The sequence below is a fragment of the Meriones unguiculatus genome, chromosome 1 (genome assembly GCF_030254825.1).
Source record: "Meriones unguiculatus strain TT.TT164.6M chromosome 1, Bangor_MerUng_6.1, whole genome shotgun sequence".
Taxonomy (NCBI): domain Eukaryota; kingdom Metazoa; phylum Chordata; class Mammalia; order Rodentia; family Muridae; genus Meriones; species Meriones unguiculatus.
In genome coordinates, this window is record NC_083349.1 from 114264227 (window position 1) to 114284421 (window position 20195).

General features: G+C 41.1%; 1 protein-coding gene and 1 pseudogene across 3 annotated transcripts in view; one reads left to right on the forward strand and one right to left on the reverse strand.

Annotated features, from left to right (window-relative positions):
- Window positions 1-854: 854 nt before the first annotated feature.
- Ldah (lipid droplet associated hydrolase) overlaps window positions 855-20195 on the forward strand; it is a 76850-nt gene continuing 57509 nt past the window's right edge. For 2 of the 3 annotated variants that reach the window (XM_060365612.1, XM_060365624.1), the window contains exons 1-3: window positions 856-956; window positions 11536-11691; window positions 18332-18475. In XM_060365612.1, the coding sequence (XP_060221595.1) occupies window positions 11538-11691; window positions 18332-18475 (298 nt within the window). In that variant the 5' untranslated portion in view covers window positions 856-956; window positions 11536-11537. Of the gene's footprint in view, window positions 957-11535; window positions 11692-18331; window positions 18476-20195 lie in introns of all 3 variants that reach the window. The other variant, XM_060365620.1, reaches the window with a different exon arrangement.
- LOC110565475 (large ribosomal subunit protein eL8-like) lies at window positions 13013-13838 on the reverse strand (annotated as a pseudogene).

Below are 20195 nucleotides of genomic sequence, written 5' to 3' on the forward strand. Positions count from 1 at the left end.
ACTTACAATCATAAACTGTGTACATGAGGAACATCACCTTGTACTGTCACTGTAATAAAATCATTTACTTTTATGTATTTATATCTCTAGACTTTAATGGTCACTTGTTAATACTGACCACACTGAATTGCTGTGAGGGTTTAAAAATCAGTTCACGAAAAACTCTTAGCACGTGAGTGCCTTTTTCTATATGCATCAAATGTTACCTATTGGATATGAAAAGTAGAACTGACAAAGGGTAATGAAGAAACTTAGCAGTTTACACTCCACAGCTAGCTGGATGGTGGTACTGAGGTACTGAATACAAGAGCAAAGCTTCTTTTCAGTGCGTGGGTAATAATTACTACGATTTTTCTTAGTTCCATGCTGCTGCTTCTGGCTATAGACTGCCATGTTGGCGACAGTACTTCTTAGGACAGAAATCCACTGGTTGCCTACAATGTACCAAATGCTGAGGATACGATCCCGAAGTTTGTAGTAACTTGGAAGTACCCCTGGAACAATAGCATTATCCTAAAGTGCAGAGTATTTAAAGCTGAATACTAACGCTAAGGTTAACTGAGAGTCAACTTCCCAGTGTTCATGAATCAGGGAAGAAAAGCAACTGGTGATGCAAGAAAGGAAAAGTGGGCAGATGTAAAGAACAAATGAAAGGACGTCCGAAGAGAGGAAAAACTACAAAATGACAAAGGACAGAGAGCGGGTAAAATTCAGGTGAAATACGGGAAACTCTCTACATGCTCCCAGCGATCTCGCTGCGTTTGGTCCACCAACCCTCCAAGCTGCCACCAAAACTCTCACACTCGAGATCCTCGCTCGCAAACCCTCCTAAAAGTGCCAACTTCCGGAACCAGCGCGGCGCGGTGTTGTGACATCACGACAGGCGGGACTTCCGGTTCTGGTGACGCCTTACCGAGACGGCTGCGAACTACCCGGCCCACCTGAGCAGCGGACAGGTGAGGTGATGGAGCCAGCAGTGTGGATGGTATTGTCTGAGGAAGGGCAGACGGGCTGCGCGCGGGGCGGTGCAAGCATGACGGAGCTGCCGTCCCGGTGCCGTGGGGAACACGATGGTGCTCCACGCACCCCACCTGTGGCGCGTTCATCAGCGGCTCCCTGGGAAAGGGTGAGCCTGTACGCTGGCAGCCAGCCTCCCAGAAACGAGTCCGAGTTCACGCTGAGGCTGCATCTGAAGTCCACACAGTCGCTCGTGGTTTCTCCTGAGAAATCTACTGACATTAAAATTACCTCTACTTTTAAGATCCCCCCGCCCTTTAATTTTAGTTTTACAAAATGCATCTATGGCACGCCTTGTGATTCTATAGATTTCTCCAACTTGAGGTTTGCTCAGCTTCTGTAGATTTCTGTCCCTCTCAAATTTGAGAAGTTCCTATGAATTTCAGGTCATTTGTCATTGTAGTACAAGTCGTTGGGCTAAACTTTTCTACTATTTCCCACTAATTCGTGTTTGTAAATTCTGTGGGCCTATCCAAGTTCTCTCATGTTGTTCTTTTAATTTCTTGCTCCTGCTTTATAGATAGCATTTTCTGTAGCTTCCAGACTTTAGTGTGCTCTTGTATTTTTCTGGTGGTTTGCTCTCTTCTTAGTTTCTCACTTTGGAAACTAGTGTTTGGAAATTAGTGTTCCTGAGGCCGTCAACATTTTCCTAAAGTACTTTGAGGAAGAAGTTGAGACGTTAGTAGGAGAGACTGGTAAGATCATCGTTGGCAAAATGTCAGATCCATTTCTGAAATGTTGGGTGGTATGCCTGTCTCCTAAAGGTCCAAAATGCTTATCAGTGTGCTGTGATCTGATGCTACATGACTAATGAGCTGAGATCCTAAGAGGTGACACAACTTTGGTATTATCCTCAGGCAGCAGTTGACTGAGGAAATCAGCCTACATGCACTGCCAGAACCTTTTAAAATGTACCACCTGAGTTTCCATAAGGATGACATGTTCAGCCTGTTGTTTTGGAGCGTTTGTTGTCAAGCTTATCAATTAAGTTATTTCCAGATGACCCTTGTCCCAGTGAACAAGTCAAAGCCAGCTAATTCTTCTTTGAAATGGACCAAGACTGACTTTGCTATACTCTTTTACATTTCTAACCCACAGGATCTGTGAGGACAGAGCATGTTGTCTTAAGGCATTAAGTTTTATGATGGTGTGCGATGCAACAAGAATAGATGAAATACCCTGCTTTTTCTAGGAACTTTTTTTTTCTTTTTAAACTGTAACAACTGTCAATACATGTCTCTTAGAAGATATATGCTGGAATTACTGGTTTCCTGACTCATTATTCTGATATTCAAGGCCTTCATAGTCTGGAGTAGAGAATCTTGTTTTTTTGTTTGTTTGTTTTTTTGAGACAGGGCCTTATGTAATCCAGGCTGACATTGAACTCCTGATCGTACCTCTAACTCCCCAGGCCTGAACCACAACAGCTGGATGTTTGGTTTTTTACATTTGTTTGTTTGTTTGTTTTGGGGAAATGTTTATACCACGTAACGCTTGCTGCTCTCAAACTAAACATTTCTGCCTCAGCCTCCCAAATTGTGGGCTTGTGGGCATGCACCAACATACCCAGACAATAGTTTCCATATTGGTATTCTTTGAGCCTTTTAAAAAGCCCTCCTGGTTATTAGCCATCTGTTTTGGGCCATTCTCATTATAAGTACCCTTCTGGTATTTTGCCTGTATTTTAATTGGATTGTCTCTCTCTTATTGATTTGTAGACATTCTTTGCATATTCTGGATATGTGCATGTTGGGGAAATCTATTTTGTATATATAGATACTAAACATAAAAATATGGATTGAAGATGTAGCTCAGTGATAGAACAATTATGTAACATATGCAGGGCCCTGGGTTCAACCCCTAGCCCAGCAAAAAAAGTAATTACATATGTTCTTAAGAGAATTAAAAGAAAAATCACAGAGTAGAAGAACACTGTAAACCTACACACACACACACACACACACACACACACATACACGTATAATGACACATGAGTACTGGAGAAGATCTGTAAATGCCTTTATTATGTTTAGTTATGTCCCTCGTATCCTTAATCTCTCCTTTTTTATTGTTCATTTGTCTTTTGGTTTTTTGAGACAAAGTTTCTCTGTGTAGCCTTGGCTGTCCTGGACTCACTTTGTAGACCAGGGTAGCCTTGAACTCACAGCAATCCTCCTGCCCCTGCCTCCCGAGTGCTGGGATTACAAGAGTGCACCACCACTCCCTGCTCTCTCCAGGACTTTTATCATGAAAGAGTGTTGGCTTTTGCCAAAGGCCTTCCAACTGTTTTATACCCAGAACACTATACATATGTGTGTGCCTCTTCTCCTATTTTCTGACTACACTCTATCAGTATCTATTGATGACTGCAACTTCTTAATCTAAAGAAAGCATTTTAAAACACTTTTCCTTTGAGGTTAAGGTATACTATACTGTACCTTGTTTAAATAACCTTTGACTATCCAAAGGTCAAAAGGTATGTTGTAATGTAAACTTGGAAGCTTTATTGGGCTCTTCATTTTTAGATCTAAAATTACTTGTGACACTCTGTGTTACAGTACATTCATTATCTGTGTTGATATCTAGTTGGCCCGTGTTTTCTGTTTGAAAGACCATCTTTTCCTTACTTCCATCCCTATTAGCTGGATTTTTTTTCATATTTTTCTTTTTCATTGTCTTCTTTATGTAGACTTCCAGTTTGACCAACACCATTTGTTGAAAGTACTTTTTTTTTCATTATATAATTTTGTCTTCTTTGTTAACAACCAGGTTATCCATATATGTGTGGATTTATGTTTGGGTCTTCAATTCCATTCCATTAATCAACATGTCTGTTTTATGCCAAGACTATTCAGTTTTTATTACTGTAGCTCTGTAGTACAACTTGAAATCAGCAGTTCTTTCATTGTTAAGGTGTGTTTTTAGCTATGGGGTTTTTTTCTTTTTTTTTTTTCTTTTAATTTATTTTTTTATTTAATTTTTATTAATTACACTTTATTCATTTTGTATCCCCCCAAGCTATAGGGTTTTTATTTTTAGTTTTTCCATATGAAGCTAAGAAATGTTCTTTCGGAGTCTGTAAAGAATTGTGTTGAGCATCTTTTGGATATATGCCTAGGAGTGGTATAGCTGGATCTTGAGGAAGTGCCAGAGTGATTTCCATAGTGGTTGTTCAAGTTTACATTCCCACCAGCAATGGAGGAGGGTTCTGCTTTCTCCACATTCTCTCCAGCATGTGTTGTCACTTGAGTATTTTATTGTTTTAGTATTAAGTATTTTTGAATCTATAAGAGAAATTGGTCTCTAATTCTCTTTATGTGGTTTTTATGTGGTTTGGGTGTCAGAGTAACTATAGCCTCATAAAATAAATTGAGCAATGTTCCTTCTGTCTCTATTTTGTGGAATAATTTGAGAAGTATTGTCATTAACTCTTCTTTGAAAGTCTGGTAAAATTCTGTGCTAAAACCATCTTGGATCTCTCCAGTCTTTCTATGTAGGCTCTTAGTGCTATGAACTTTCCTTTTAGCACCACTTTCACTGTGTCCCATAAGTGTGACTGTGCTGTGTATTCATTTTCATTGAATTCTAGGAAGTCTTTAGTTTCTTATGTCTGTCTTGACCCATTTTTCATTCAGTAGAGAACTGTTCAGTTTCCATGAGTTTGTAAGCTTTCTCTTGATGATATACAGCTTTACTATGTGGTGGTCTGATAGGATGCAGGAAGTTATTTCAGTTTTCTTCCATAAGTTGAGACTTGCTTTGTGTCCTAGTATATGGTCAGTTTCAGAGAAAGTTCTGTGAGGTACTGAGAAGGTGTATTCTTTTGTGTTGGGGTGAAACGTTCTGTATATGTCTGTTAGGTCCATTTGGTTTATTCTATCTGTTAGCTCCAGTATATATCTGTCTAGTTTTTGGCTGGATGGCGTCTTCATTGGTGAGAAAGAGGTATGTAAAAGAGATGAAGTCTCCCACAATCAGTGTGTGAAAGTCGGTATATGATTTAAGCTACACTAGTATTTCTTTTACAAAACTGGGTGCCTTTGTGTTTAGGGTATAGATGTTAAGATTTGAAATGTCATTCTGGTGTTTCTGTTTTGTTTTGTTTTTGATAAGTATGTGGTACTCTTCCCCATCTCTTTAATTAGTTTTATTTTGAAGTCTATTTTGAAAGATACTAACATGGCTACACCAGCTTGCTTCTTAGGTTTATGTTCTTGGAGTATCTTTTTCCTACCTTTTACCCTGAGGTAATGTCTATCCTGGAAGTTGGGGTGTGTTTCTTAGATACAGCAAAAGGATGGTTTCTGTTTTCTAATCCATTAGCCTGGTGTCTTTTTATTGGAAAATTGTGACCATTGATATTAGAAGATATCAATGACCAATGATTGTTATTTTGGCAGTGATGTTGGTGGTGGTGGTGGTGTAGTGTGTGTGTGTGTGTGTGTGTGTGTGTGTGTGTGTTTGTGTTTTCCTGGCTTTCTTTATGGGATTTATGAATTTTCTCTTTAAGGACCTCTCTTGGTTTTAAGGTCTGTGTGAGTGTGTGTACGTGCGTGTGTGCATGTGCGTGTGTGTCTTCACGTGAGCTTCCACCATGTTGGAATGTTCAGGGTCTTCTGTGATAGGATAGTTGGGCTCTAGTGGAGACATATTGCCCTGACTGTTATTCATTGGGTTCTTACACGGGCACCTAATCATCTGGGTTTGGGTGATTATAAGTCGAGGTGTTGTGGGTGGCGTTTTGTTCCTTGGTTTCTATTTCTTCTCTGGATTTTCAGCTAATGCGATAGCTGTGTGTTCCTGTTTTACTGGCCTGATCAGCTGGTGTGTTCTCAGGGAATGCCTGCTGATGTTGGAGGCTGGAAGGAAGCAATGACTGGGGGAGGAGAAGCCAGGACCCCTCCTGATGTCCCTGGGATTCCCCAGGAGATATGGCAAGGCGGAAGGGACCCACAGCTGCTGATCTGTTGCAGCACTAGGGACAAGCCTGAAGTACTGGGTCTGGGGAAACAAAGGGAGCAAAGAAGGTCTGTGTGCAGGCTCCATATTTTTTTTTATATATTTTTAATCTCTGTTTTCTTCTTACTCATATATTACTTTTTTCCTCTTGTACAAATTTGTTACACATTCTTGTGCATTTCTTTTAGTGGTTATTGTATTTTTTTAACAGACAGAAAAAAGCTTTTCCCTGGCTTTCCTAATTGTCATCAATGGAAGATTTTTGGAAACAAGCTAGTCTGCTATTGCAAAATCAGATTCACTATATTTTAAACTTAAAAACAAACCTCAAGTGGCTGGTGACATTACTCAGTAGTAGAACACTCACCTAGCATATCCAAGGCCCTAGGTTCAATCCACACCACCACTCAAATAAAACCTCTAATAAAAACTAACTGCCAGTCTTGCTCTGTTGTTTAATACACATAGATAACCAGCATATTGGTATTTGAAACAGAGCTTCCGCTAGCTTTCATATTTCTGCCTCACGTCTTTCCACATGACTTACAGACTTTGTGTGTCTGGCACGACCCTTTAAAAAGTCAATCTGTACATGTCCAGCCACCAAGTATTTCACAAGTAGTTTAGATACTGATAACCCTGGAACCACATGGATCAGTTTCCATTCAAGAATCAAACACAAAGTATGTGTTCTGTGTTTGATGGCGAGACCGTAAGGGGTTTGTATGTTTGATAACGTGCACAAAATTGGCTTTCGAGGAAGTTTTAGAAGCTTAGCCACTGGATTTGTATAGTAAGTAATACAAGTTATTATTAGTTACAGTTATATTTAACTCTTGCAGATTAAGGAGATAACTGGGAGGATAGTGTTCGCTGGACAAGCAGAAGGACCTGAGTTTGGATAAAAGCTCTATTCTAATACCACTGGCCAGCCAGTCTATTCAGTGAGAGACCCTGTCTGAAAAAAATTAAGGTGTCAGAGAGCAGTAGACAAAAATACATAAAGTTGATCTCTGACTTGTGTTACTTACTATACATATGTAAAGCAGGTGAGGATACATGCATACCAAAAGAAAAAGGGGAAATCTGGAAAACACCACTGCTGTGTCTTTTTGATGCTTAATGTAATTAAAGACTGCGGACATTCTGGCTCATGCTTTTAAAAAAGTTATCGTCATTTCCTTCATGACTGTAGGAATTCTGGGTAGCTAAAACAAACAGCAGAAATTTGGATACTGAAACCAAGTAAGATACACACACAGCTTGACATTGAATGTTTTCAGCAGTTCGGCTCTCTTGTTCTCTTTGGTTTCATACAATATGAATATATACTTGCAATAAACATTATAACAAATATAATGGAAATATTATAGATTTAATCTTCTAAGATTTATACTGATCAAATGCTGGTTTTCTGTTTTACATATTGCCTGTTTGAATAAGATTAAGTTAGAGAAATTATGTTGCTACATAAAATTCAAAAGTCAAAAATTATACAGATAAGCACCTGTATTTACAAAAACAGGTTTGCCTTAGTTGCACAGATTCCAGTCACATTTGGCTGTCATCCAGCATGACTCTTGATGCTTATCAGCTTGATTTCATCCAGGACTGCTTATAGGGAGACGCTGAGGCTGAAGGTGGAATATATACTTGTCGTAGATTGTGTTTTGTCACTTGCAGAACTGAATTACCTCCTGCTCTTAGGTGAGTGTTTTCTTCTTCTTCTTCTTCTTCTTCTTCTTCTTCTTCTTCTTCTTCTTCTTCTTCACTGCTTGGTGAGAATAAGACATATAAGTGGAGAGAGGTAAAAGCTGTCTTGGGAACACGGGTGAGTTCCACACTTGTCAATCCTGTTTTGCTTGAAGTGTTTTACAATTGCAGTTGTGAGTGTTGTTTTCCAGCTTTTATAGACTGTACTTGAGTTTCATATCTTCTTCAACTCTCCTAAATTTTGAGGGTTATCAAGCTCTCAAGGTGTCATTTACTTGGAATTAAGTAGTTAAGTCTCAGATGTATTTAATGACTGAACTTTCCTCGGCTGAAGGTGTTAACGTGTGACCAGTGGCTTTGTGGGCAGTGTCCTAATTTGACATTTTGTGTAAAGCTCCATCTAATTTCATTTCTGTCACATTATAAATGTCAGAAAATCTTCACAGATGCACCCTACTGTGCTATGGTAGTTCCAGAGATGAGACTACAATAGTATTTACTAGTAAATTAAAATCAAACTATATAAAAAGGTGAGCAGCCCTTATTTAGTCAACATATTTTTTATCACGAATGTTTCCCATTTTTATAGGTTTTTTTTTCCTAAGCATTTTTGCTTTAAAAAAATCAGTTAAGACTTTTGGTTAAACATGAAATTTTGAATATTTGTGTTTATTTCTTCTTCCTACCTAAATTCACAAAAACAACAGAACAGATATAAACAAAGAGAACAAAGAGACAGCAAATCCTAAGACTAGAGAAGTGAAATAGAAATGTTGTGGGGAGGGAGGGAGGCAGATACTTAAAGGAAATTATCAAAGCTGTTTTGATAGAGAATGTTGAGTAGAATACTGAACTATAGTTCATTATTCCCAAATATTGAGTCATTATGTAATTGACTGTACAATACTTTATCACAATTTGTTTAACTGCATTACTGACACTTACATTCTTCCATAGTTGTTTATTTTAAACAGCACTGCTTGCATCAGTCTTACAGAAATATTTTTGTGATTTTTTTTATTCTTTGTTTGTTTTAGAATCGATTCCTCAAAAAAAATGAGGCAATTTGGTTACCTTTTATAGTATTGGTCCATGCTATCAGATGGCTTTCCAGATGTGGAATTTTCTATTACATTGCTTCCTAACCAGCATTGCATTTGCCTTAACTAGATGGTCAGTTTGGGGAAAGACATTGAGTGTTTGCACTAAGTTTAAAGCTTAGCTGGCTACCTAACCAATGTCCACGTGAAAAGACGACTGAGGGCTGGGGAAACGAGTCAGGTGTGGCCAGAGTGCCTGTATCCCTAGCATAGGGGGAACAGAGACAGGAGGAGCTCTGGAACTTCTTGGCCAGGTAGCCTAGCCAAACAGTGCTTCATGCTCAGTAACAGACAGTATCTTATTCAAGGGAATAAGATACAAGAAAGCACCAGGTGCTCCCCCCTGGCCTCTGCATTCATGTGCACAGGAACATACACCTACATACATGTATAGCTACACTAAACACAACACCATTTTTTTTTTCAACGATAACAGGTAATATGAGTGAGAGATTTCCTTTTCCTTGGATACCTAAGGAAGGCTTCATGTGGGAAATACTCATAGAGAACACTTTGCCTCATCTCCTGAGGGCTGTGTGAGCCTTAATTAAAGCAGGAGACAGAAGCCACACATTAACAAATGGTGAGTGCAACACAATGAATCCTTAAGCTCTGTTAGGAGAAAAGCTACAACATTGCTACATAAAGAGAATTCTAAAAAACTCCCCTAGAGCTGGAGGAAACTATGTAGGGAAGGGATAGAATTGAAGCTCAGAGCCTGTGGGAAGTGTGCTTTGTAGCCCTAGTGGATGGCAGAGAGATGTGCTCATTTGCCCAAGCCAAAGCTGGTGTCCAGTCACTGTGAACCAAGAGCGGCAGCAGGAAGCAGGACACTGCTGCAGGTCTGAGGCTCAGAGCACATGCTGTGTGTTAGGGATCTCACAGCAGGTGAGTTGGCTCCCATAAGTAAGTCTGCAGGAAGTTAGAGTCACATTAGATGTTAGCAGAATAGGAAGTCGAAGAGACTGCACTCTGCAGCAACCTCAGACACTCCTGTGTAGAGCCTAGGACAGGTAGTTCCGGGCCGCTGTGGAGAACAGAGGTCAAGCAGCTGGCTGTCTAGAGTAGGACCATGGGATAGCCACCTAGGGCACTGCTCCAGGGCTTCTGTGCTGTCTGACGCAAGCTAGAGGAAGCCCAGCCCACTGTAAGTGGCACTCTATAGACACTCGGCACTGGAGCAGTGCTTTCCATCCTGGGCACCCTTGACCTTCGGACTTCATTGTGGGGACTCGATGTTTAGCCACATTCTTGGCCTCTGATGGCTCTCTGCCAGGAGTTCTCAGTTCTACTAGTGAAACATAACCCAAGTTATCGCTAGGTGTCTGTTGCTGACCGTCTTTGCCAGTTGGAAATCAGCTCCACTTGGGAGATTTCACAGCTGAACAGCTTTGACCGTGACTCTCCAACTACTTCCACCAAGAACTCAATGTGGCCTCCCCCGAGAAAAGAAAACCATTTCAGAGTCTAGGTCTGAGCTCTGAATGCAGTAATGAGAATGGAGATCAAATTTGGAAGTGAGGCAGTAAATTGGTCATTGACAGCAGAGGGTAAAGCATTCCAGAAGCATTTAAGGAATACAATTGTGAGCGTAGTGACGGGAGCAGAAAAGCAGCGGGCACTAAGAAAAAGACAAGATAGCCCTCGGGCCAGGTTGGTGTGAAGGGGCTAGAACAGTGATTCTTGTGACCCACAAAGACGTCAAATGACCCTTGCACAGGGGTCACATATCAGATATTCTGCATATCAGACATGTACATAATGATTCATAACAGTAGCAAAATGATAGTTATGAAGTAGTAACAAAATAATTTTATGGTTGGGGTCACCACATGAGGAACTATATTAAAGGGTCATGGCGTTAAGAAGGGGAAGGTTGAGAACCACTGGGCTGGAAGGACAGAGTCCTGCAGTGTTAAGACCTAGTGCCCATGAACAGTGAGGCCAAGGAGGCAATGGAGAGATTACTTAAATAATTCAGGGTTACCAGTTTGTATGAATAAAGCTCTTCATGCTTGCTTCCTCATGTCCTGGATATTCTCTGCCTACCTTTTTCGTAATTCAATGACATAGTGTTTCCGTCACATAAAACAGTGTGCTTACAGAGTTTTTACAGAAGTTAATAGGATGAGCTCCTTTATAGGAGCTCAGTAGCCTTCTGTCCTGGGAGAGCTGAGCTTTCTCACCAGCCATTGCCAGGTGAAAGTAGAGGGCCCATGTCAGGTGAGGCACAGAGCTATCAGAGAACCCCAGACTAGGGAGTTGGGTGTCAATCCAAGGGCACTGTCACTCCCAACTGGAGAATGGGGTTGGTGCTAATCTGACTTTGATTCCTGCTTCTCTCTGGCCTTTTCATTCCTGACCATGTGACTGCCTGTTTCTCAGGAATCCTCTTGGGATTGTTGTCAATCTGCCTTTCAGTCTTTTAAAGGAGATAGCTGAATAGTCTTGTATCTTTGGCATGCCCTGTGGCATTTTCTTCTAAGCATTTTTGAAATTTCCCTGTTTTATTCTTCAATACTGTCTTTGGTTCAGGGTTTTATATTATACTGTCTTTTGTGGGGGATGGGATGGTGGGTTAAGATAGGGTCTTCTGTAATCCACAGTAGCCTCAAACTGTAACTAAAGAGGCTAACCTTGAACTCATGCCTCCACCTCCTGAGTGCTGAGACTATAGTGTGCACCACCACACCTGCATTTGCTGGCTCTATATTTTGTTTCTCACCCCCTTCACTCTTTTATTTAGAAATGGACTCAGAAGTTGAGGATCAAATCTCTGTGCGAGAGGAATCCTTTGTCTGTGGTGGAGTTGAAACCCAGGTTGTAAAGTGTGGGCCCTGGTCTAACCTCTTCGATGAACAAGGTATCAGCAAGCCAAAACTACTTATCTTCATTATTCCAGGTAAGTCTAAAGTCACATATGTGAAGTTTCACAGCTTTGAGACTTTTTCTTCTTTTGTTCTAAGAATTTACAATTTTACAGAGAAGCACTTTGGTATGACTGGCATTTTGTACCCTGATTTTGGGTTTTAGTGGGCCCTTCTAAGCCAAAGATTCTTCTTAGCCTAACTCCTTGCACATGATTGGCAAGCCTTACCATTAAGCCTTTGGTTTGGTCTGTAACTTAAGCTGCCTTCAAACTCACAATCCTCCTGCCTCAGCCTCCTGAGTGCTAGAATTAAAGACATACAGCACCACAGCTAGCTTCATATACATGAATTCTAAGCTTTTTTTCCCTCTCTTTAATCTTGCTATGTTCTCCTGGTTTGTGGAGATAATATCATTTTCTTTGGCTTTTTTTGTTTGTGAGATTTTCAACTCTGTTCCCTTTTCTGCTTGTTTTCATTAGTGTTTTTTTTTCCCTCAAATATTTTACTACCCATTTATTTTCAAGAGGAAGATAGGAAAAAAAAACTGATTGGCCCCATTATATACAGAGGTAGGGTTTGTCCACATGCCTAGAATGATCATTTACTGCAATTTTCCTAGGACTAAGAACCCCAAGATTCATCACAACCTCTGCTTAAGTCACAACAGACTGGGCAAAGCAGGATGGTTGGGCTCCATGGACTAGCCTCACTGTGGGCTATAACCCCGCATTTCATTAGGAGTCTCTGGGTTTCAGGATCTGAAGCTCTTCCTTTAATTGTTCTGCTTGCTAGGAAGGACTCTTCTTCCACGTTCCTGTGTGAAGAGCCTGACTGAGCTGAGCCTGACTGCTAATGTTCAGAGCTGAACAGGGGAAAGGAGCTGAGAATTTCAGTGCTCAGCTGTACTTGCTCTAAACTCCCCCTCAGTATGGGATCTCCATTCCCCACCCAGCATCTCTCTTTGGCTTTTCTGGAAATAAACGTAGAGTCTCCCAGAATTTAAGCTTCTTCTTAAAAATCAGTCTGGTAGCACATGTTAAAATGAACAATAGACATGCCCTGCCACTAGGGAGAGTTTGAAGTTGTAGACATAGCGGGTGCTACTCCACGTATCACAGGTCTGACAGGGATTGGGTACAAAAAATAAGCAGACTTTTAATCATGGACTGGGGCAAGGGTGTGTTCCTACAACTGGAAGGAAGGAAGCTTGTCAGCTAAAATGGACAAGAATGAAAGAATTTAAGATGAAAGTGTAATAGTCACTGCCCCACCCCCACGGCTGTCTTCTGTTAGGGTTGAAGTTATTTTCTTTTTTTTTTTTATAATTTTGTAATTATATTTATACATAGAAAACTTAGCAGTGTACATTTAACCCAGTTTAGTGACGAGTTCTTTAGCCTTTGCCTTTTCCAGCTTGGCAATGCGAGCCACAGATTTAATATCCACGACATGGCCTCCTCAGTGGCAGCAGAGCTTATCTTACCTGTCATTGTAATTGGTCCTAATAGCTTCCACGAGCTTAGCCAGAGCACCCTGGTCTTCCAAGTTAACCTGTGTGAAGGCGACATGGTGCAAGTCTTCCTATGGACCATCTGCCCCAGTCTAGCCTTTCCCTTGATGATGCAGTAGGGGACCCCCATCTTTCTACACAAGGCAGGTAGGAAAACCACCAGCTCACTGGAGTCTACATCATGGGCACTCACCACCAGCTGAGCCTTCTTATTCTCCACCAAGGTGGTAACTGTGTTGACCCCTGCTTGAAGGACAGGTGGTCTCTTAGTTGGGACATCTTCTTTCCCAGCAGCTTTCTTCTCAGCACAAGCCAGTAGCCTCTGTTTCTTCTCCTGCTTTGTCTCTGGCCTGTGCTTGTGGGCAAGCTTAAGCAGCTAGGTAGCTGTTTGCTGGTCCAGGACATGGATGAACTGGTTAGTAGCAGGAGGTACTTGATGCCGCTTATAGAGGATGGCTCTTTGCCTCTGCAGCCTGATATAGCGGGGTAATTTGACAAAGCCCGTGAGATCTGTTTTGGACTGGATATCCTGCCCAGTGCTGAAGTTCTTGGGCCTTTTCTCAAACAAAGGATTGACCACCTTTTTGGCTTCTTGTTTCTCCACAACAGTGGGAGCCTAGCGGGAGCCAGGGCTACCTTCTTCCCCTTGGCCTTCTTTCCTTTGGGCATCCTGCTGGGCTAGAGGAGAGCTGAAGTCATTTTCTGAGAGTGACACTAGTACAGGGTAAGGAGACTCCATAAGGACAATAGATAGACTAGCAAGTGCACTGAGTGAAAGGAATTATCTTCCAAAAAGAAGTGTAAGAATTCTTTAGCAGCTTCATGATGGAGTAGCAGATATATTGAAAGTAAGGTCTAAAAGGCCCCATATTCATCTGGAGTCCTCAGAGCTGAGATGTTCTGGATGCCAGCCATTTCTGGCTGATGAAAAGACCTAAGCTTCTAGTTCTCACAGTTAGTTCTGGGATGAGAATTAGCACCTGAGAACACAGTGTTCCTTTGCCCTGTCACTGATTTCTCATCCAGAAAATCTGAGTGTGGCACGCTCCTTCTTAAACAAGGAAATTGTTGCTTAAACTTAACATAGATAAGTGCTTTTGGATTTGATGACCCATAATGAATTTGGGAGCAGAATTGGTGACTCAGTTCAGCCAGATTTTGCAATCTCTTAAGATATGCATGACAAGAGGGACTGTCACCTAAGGGTCCAGTTTTCCCGGGAATATGTGAGTGATGGAAAAGTATTAGGTTGCAGTGGGCAGAGTAAGTCTTAAAGTAATGTGAAATTGCTGAGTGAGATAGCCAGCCCACCGAACTCCCCACCTAGGGATATTCACTTTACTTGTTCATTTCTTCTGAGTGTCCTGCAAAAAAATAAATAAATACCAAAAGTCTCTGCTGTCATTGAGGTGTGTGAAGTGGGACCTCTACTAAAAGGGTTCAAAACGCAGAGCACCCACAGGGAAGCCTTGTTTCCTGTGTGGTGAGGAGGTGCGTTGGTGGATGCACTGCAGATGGAGGGAAGTGTATTCCTTGTTCTGTGCCCTCTTTTCTTGTGGCACTTTGAGGTTTTCAGGTGGGTCCTTTCTGTTTGCTCTCTTCATCTGTGGCCTTGGCCATCTCCCTCCAACTCCTGAGAGGTCTAGGCGTGCTCCGTTCTTTAGTTGATAGGATTCCATACCTTTTATTTGGGGCCTCATCCACATAAACTGTCAAGAAAATTAGGGTGCAGGCGTATGGGTGAAGAAAACGTGTAGAGTTTTGTGGTTTCTCCCAGCATGCCACCTTCAGTGGCCTCTGTGTGTCACACTGTCCAGTTACTCTCTAAACCCTCTTCATTTTCAAGATATGATTGCAAATAGAATGGGTAAAGAAGTCAGACCTGCCCAGTTCTCTAAGATAGGAGCAATGAACTATAAAGAGGATGGCATCTGTACCCCAGAACCATATCAGCTGAGGAGGAGAAAACTGTACTGCATGCAGAGATAGATAAATCTGTTGAAGAAACAGTCTGAGAATGGTGATATAGGACTGTGATTCCAGGGCTTGGCTGGCTAAGGCAGGGAGGATTGCTTTGAATTTGAGAACAGCCCAAGCTACAAAGTAGGTACCAGGCCAGACGTGCTAGAGTGTGAAAGACCCTGTCTGAAAGGGTAAAAAGAGGATAAATACTGGAACCCTGTGGCAAAATCCAAGGGTGGGGAGGGGAGACTTTGTTCTTTAATAACTAAGTTCTCTTTAGTTCTTCACAGCTTTTGTCTTACCTTTGGGCATCAGCTAAAAGAGTCACTTCCTCAGACCTTGAGCTTGTTCTTTGTTTTTTAAGCCATACTATTCTCTATCACAAGATCCTGTTTGTTCTGTTTGTAGGAGTTATCACACTGGTATCAGTGTGATTCACCATTTGGCTGTTTATATTCTCTCATACTGTATAAACCCCATGGAGCTCCTTGTATGCCTGTGTATGGCAGGGTGACTTCCAAACAGTGAGTTCCCAATGCAAATGTAATGGTTAAAATAATACATAATAGAAGCTGTCCTGCTGGAGAGAGAAAGTGAGCATGCTTAGTTTAATTTTACTTGATGATAATAAAACACCATATTAAAGTAAGAATAATTAATTAAGATTCTACCGGCAAAAAAGACTATTCTATAGTGCTCCATTATCTTGTACTCAAAATATTTTTGTATAACCTGTCATCAGAATTGTTGCACCTAAATCATGTAGTTATTTTTAGTGTTTACTTAGCATTGCCTGTAATAATAATTATAACAGCTACCATTTACTAATAGTTAGTTATATTGCTGTGATAAAACATGATGGCCAGAAACAAGTTGGGGAGGAAAGGGTTTATATCCTCTTACAGCTTTCTCTTCCATCATTCAGGGAAGTTGGGGCAGGAACCAGTCAGGGGCCGTAGAGGACTGCTACTTACTGGCTAGCCCCACTTGGCTTGATCAAACTGCTCCCTTATAGCACCCAGAATCACAGGTCCAGATGTGGCACCACCCACAGTGAGCGGGTCCCTCCCATATAAATCATCAATCAAGAAAATGCACCACAGGGTTTGCCCACAGGACAATCTAGTGGGAGCATTTTTCAATTGCGATTCCTTCTTCCCAAGTGATTAATTGTTTCAAAAGTTACACAACCTGTTTGTTCTCATTGCTACATCAAATGAAGACCAAGTGAGCTAACTGCAGGCAAGCGCTTACTGTGTTCAGAGGGTCTGCTAGTGATACCTCTAGCATATGTCCATTAAATGGCATAAAAATGTGGGATAGAAAATACTGTGGAAGGCTATTTCTAAGTATAACAGCTACCATTTACTAATAGTTAGTTACATTGCTGTGATAAAACACGATGGCCAGAAACAAGTTGGGGAGGAAAGGGTTTATTTACTCTTACAGCTTTCTCTTACAGCTTTCTCTTCCATCATTCAGGGAAGTTCTGAATGATATCAGGCCTTTCTAAAGTAATACACAAGACAGGCAGTGGTGACACCTGCCTTTAATAAAGTGATACGTAACTTCAATATAATTTTTAATCAGAATCACAAAGAGATTTCTAAAAGTGGAGCTAAAGTTTGAGACCAGCCCAGAAAGTTTTAAATAAAGAGAAAGAACTTGCCATACCAGTTACTAATACATGAGCATGCCTGTGTGTATGTGTGCGTGTGTGTGTGTGTGTGTGTGTGTGTGTGTGTGTGTGTGTGTATGGAATGTTTTAGCAAAGGAGAAAAATGACAAAATAAATTTAATTATTTGATTCAAAAGTAACAAGTTCATCTAGAAGTTTAGTGCTGGATCAGAAGACACTACAGGTGAGTGCAGGAGGACATGTTACAGAATAAATAGTTCCATGGAACTGGCTGTTACTCAGGAAGGTGTTGAGTGTGCTCTTTTCTATTTCATGCTAAGCAACATTCCCATTCTAAAGATTTGCACTTATAAACTTGAGGCAATGCCACTCACAAACATCATGGATGCCCCCCTTCTGTTAATATTCCCCTTCTCCCTTCCCTCATCTTCAGCCGCACAGTGGCCAGGAAACTGACCAAAGAGCATATCACTGCCCTTGAGAATGTTTTCATGTTACTTGACAAAGTCACCAGTTAGCACCGTAAAGCCCTTAGATCGTGAAACCATTACAGAGTACCATGATAGCTAGACAAGGCTGTGCAAGGGGAATAGTTAACATCTTTATAGCTATTGCTGTGTTTCAAGCAGTGTTGAAATATGCCATACATCTATAAATTCACTTAGCATCATGTACATTATCCCATCTCATGGATTGAGAAGTAAAGCACAGAGAGAATAAATAACTTGCCAAAGCTATAGTCCATGGGAAAAGCCAGGATTGCAGCCCAGGCAGCCTACATTCTTAACTGCTTTACTGTGCTGCCTGTCTAAGGAACTGCAAAGTATGGACACTGGGTGTGGATGCCAGTCATGATTTATGTACCATTGCCACAGACCAGGTTCAGCTAAAATAGAGAAAACCTGACAGCATGAAAACATAAGTAGGTATTTATGGAAAGGAGTACAAACAGTGAAGGATTTGTACAGATGATAATTACAAGCTTATTCCCCCCTTCATTGTCTTTCACTCTACAGATGTATCATATTGACTATTGTTTCTCTATACCAAACCCATATCAAAAATACCTCCTGCATACACAGGAAAAAAAATCACATGTAGTGTGATCAATGATCTCCCACACACACACATACACACTACAAATATTTGTGGTAAATAGCAAGATGACATTGAATACGTTCCCTTAAGTTTTCTAAGATTCAAACATTGATTTGACTGGCCTGGAGATTTGTTTGTTTGTTTGTTTGTTTGTTTCTGTTGTGTTAGCTTTTGTACAGCTCAATAACTGGGATGGTCTGATCTTGAAATGCCATAAAGACAGTATCAGTGGTTTTGGACTTTATCCACGTAACAGTGGGAAGCCATGTAAGGGTGATTTTAAGGGAGACTTCTGCGCTTTGATTTGTGGCTTAAAGATCTTTCTTAAGATACCTGGGCATGAGTGTGACTGTTACTGGATGGATTTGTAGAGAATGGTGTGAGAAAACTACCTTTTCTGGCCTCAATGTCACCTTGCAACGGGTCTGTTGATCTTTCTAATCTAGAGTCTTTCTTTTCCTAGGTAACCCGGGTTTTTCCCCCTTTTATGTACCATTTATAAAGGCCCTGTACTCTAGGATGGACAGCCGCTTCCCAATATGGGCAATCTCTCACGCTGGGTTTTACATGAGTCCCAAAGACAAGAAGACTCTTACGGCACCAGACGGTATGTTCTTGTTAACGCTTTTTTGATTGACAGTGAATGGGCAATCATGTTTCTAGAAAGCCTGTTAGCATTTATGTTCAGAAGTGAAAGCCACTGCTTATGGCTTTAGACCCCAGGGGGCACATGTTTTAAATAATTTTAGAGATAGTTTGTCTTCTGCAGGTAACTTTCTTAAGAATTTGAGCATTCAACAGTTTGAGCGGGAATTGCCTTCTATATTTCCTGACTAGTTGCTGGCCATATATTTATTGATAATACACTTCCAAAGTTGAGTAGAAGAAATGCTGAATGAAAAGTACAAGACATGATTTCTAGAGATACATTCTCCCTCCTGTTCAAAGAATGGTGACGTAACAAAATGCCCGAAAATGATTGTGAGCAAAGCACAATAAAGGTTCGAGGAGACTTGGTGGTGTAATGGATGACACAGTTTGTGAAGATGTGGCAGAATACCATTGACTGGGTGATTTTCTGCTTTTGGGTGGAGGGGTCTAGGCTTGAGAATTGAACCCAGAATCTTCTGATGCTAGGAAAGTACTCTGCCACTAAGCCACATCCCCAGCCCTTTCTCTCTTGAAGCAGCTAAGTCCAAGCTCTGGACACGGGGTAACTGGTTATCTAAGGAGAGTCCGCTGTCTGCTTCTCTAGCTTCTCTCCTTTTCTAGCTGTGCCTTCTCCTAGTGGGAAGAGAAACTGAGCTCTCTTAAAACCCCGTAAGGCCGTTAGTCCCTTTAGGAGTGCTCCACCACACAGGTGTAGTTGTGTGCCTTTAATCTCAGCACTCAGGAGGCAAGGCAGGCAGATCTCTGAGCTCAAGGCCAGCCTGGTCTACAGAGTAAGTTCTAGGACAGCCAGGGCTACACATAAAAACCCTGACTTGAACCCCCCCAAATAATAATGATAATAATGAGCTCTCCACCACAAAAGCTTCACTTTCTAATCTCATCACCTGTAGGTAAAAAGAAGGATATAATCATTAGATCATGGAGATTTTGATGCATGGGTGGGGCCTGGCATCTGTGGTGGAGATGAGGGCAGACACATAACTGACAGTGGAGTAACATGAAAGAGGGTCAGGAGACATGTTGCTGCTGTGCTGGAGTTGGGGAGGGGGTTGAGAAGGGAGAGCTGGACTGTGTGGTAATGTGCTAGATAGTTATCAGGGAAAGGAACGTTACTGTAGCATGTGAATATCTCCTTTTTACCCATAGGAATTCTAACATGTCTGCTTTCCTAAGTTTTTTTTTTTTTTTAAGTGAGAGAAATACATAAGCTGTACAGATGATATTAAGCATAAGTCTTCTACTGTGGGGCTTTCTCCTGGGTTGGTTGAGAGAAGTAGGGGCTTTACTGCTTGCTTTGCTCATGGTTCTTACAGGTCACTCTTTCTGTCTTAAAGATACACATTTTACCTTTGTATTCTTCATGATTATATGTTCCTGGTTCTTCTAGACACTAATATATGAATTTCAACACACAAACCTGTACTCTATGAATGATCTTAGGTGATATTCAAGGATAGTTTTGAATATATTTAATTTTAACTTTACTCTGGGCACTTACTCTGGGCACTCACTGCCATATCAGATGTAATTGTTTTCTGTTTTAAAATGACTGTGGTTATAATTGTGTATGTGAATATTAGTATATTCATCTGTATTTTGGCATGTGTTACAGGCACATAAATAATATCAATTTATCTTGTTCATAACTTTACAGT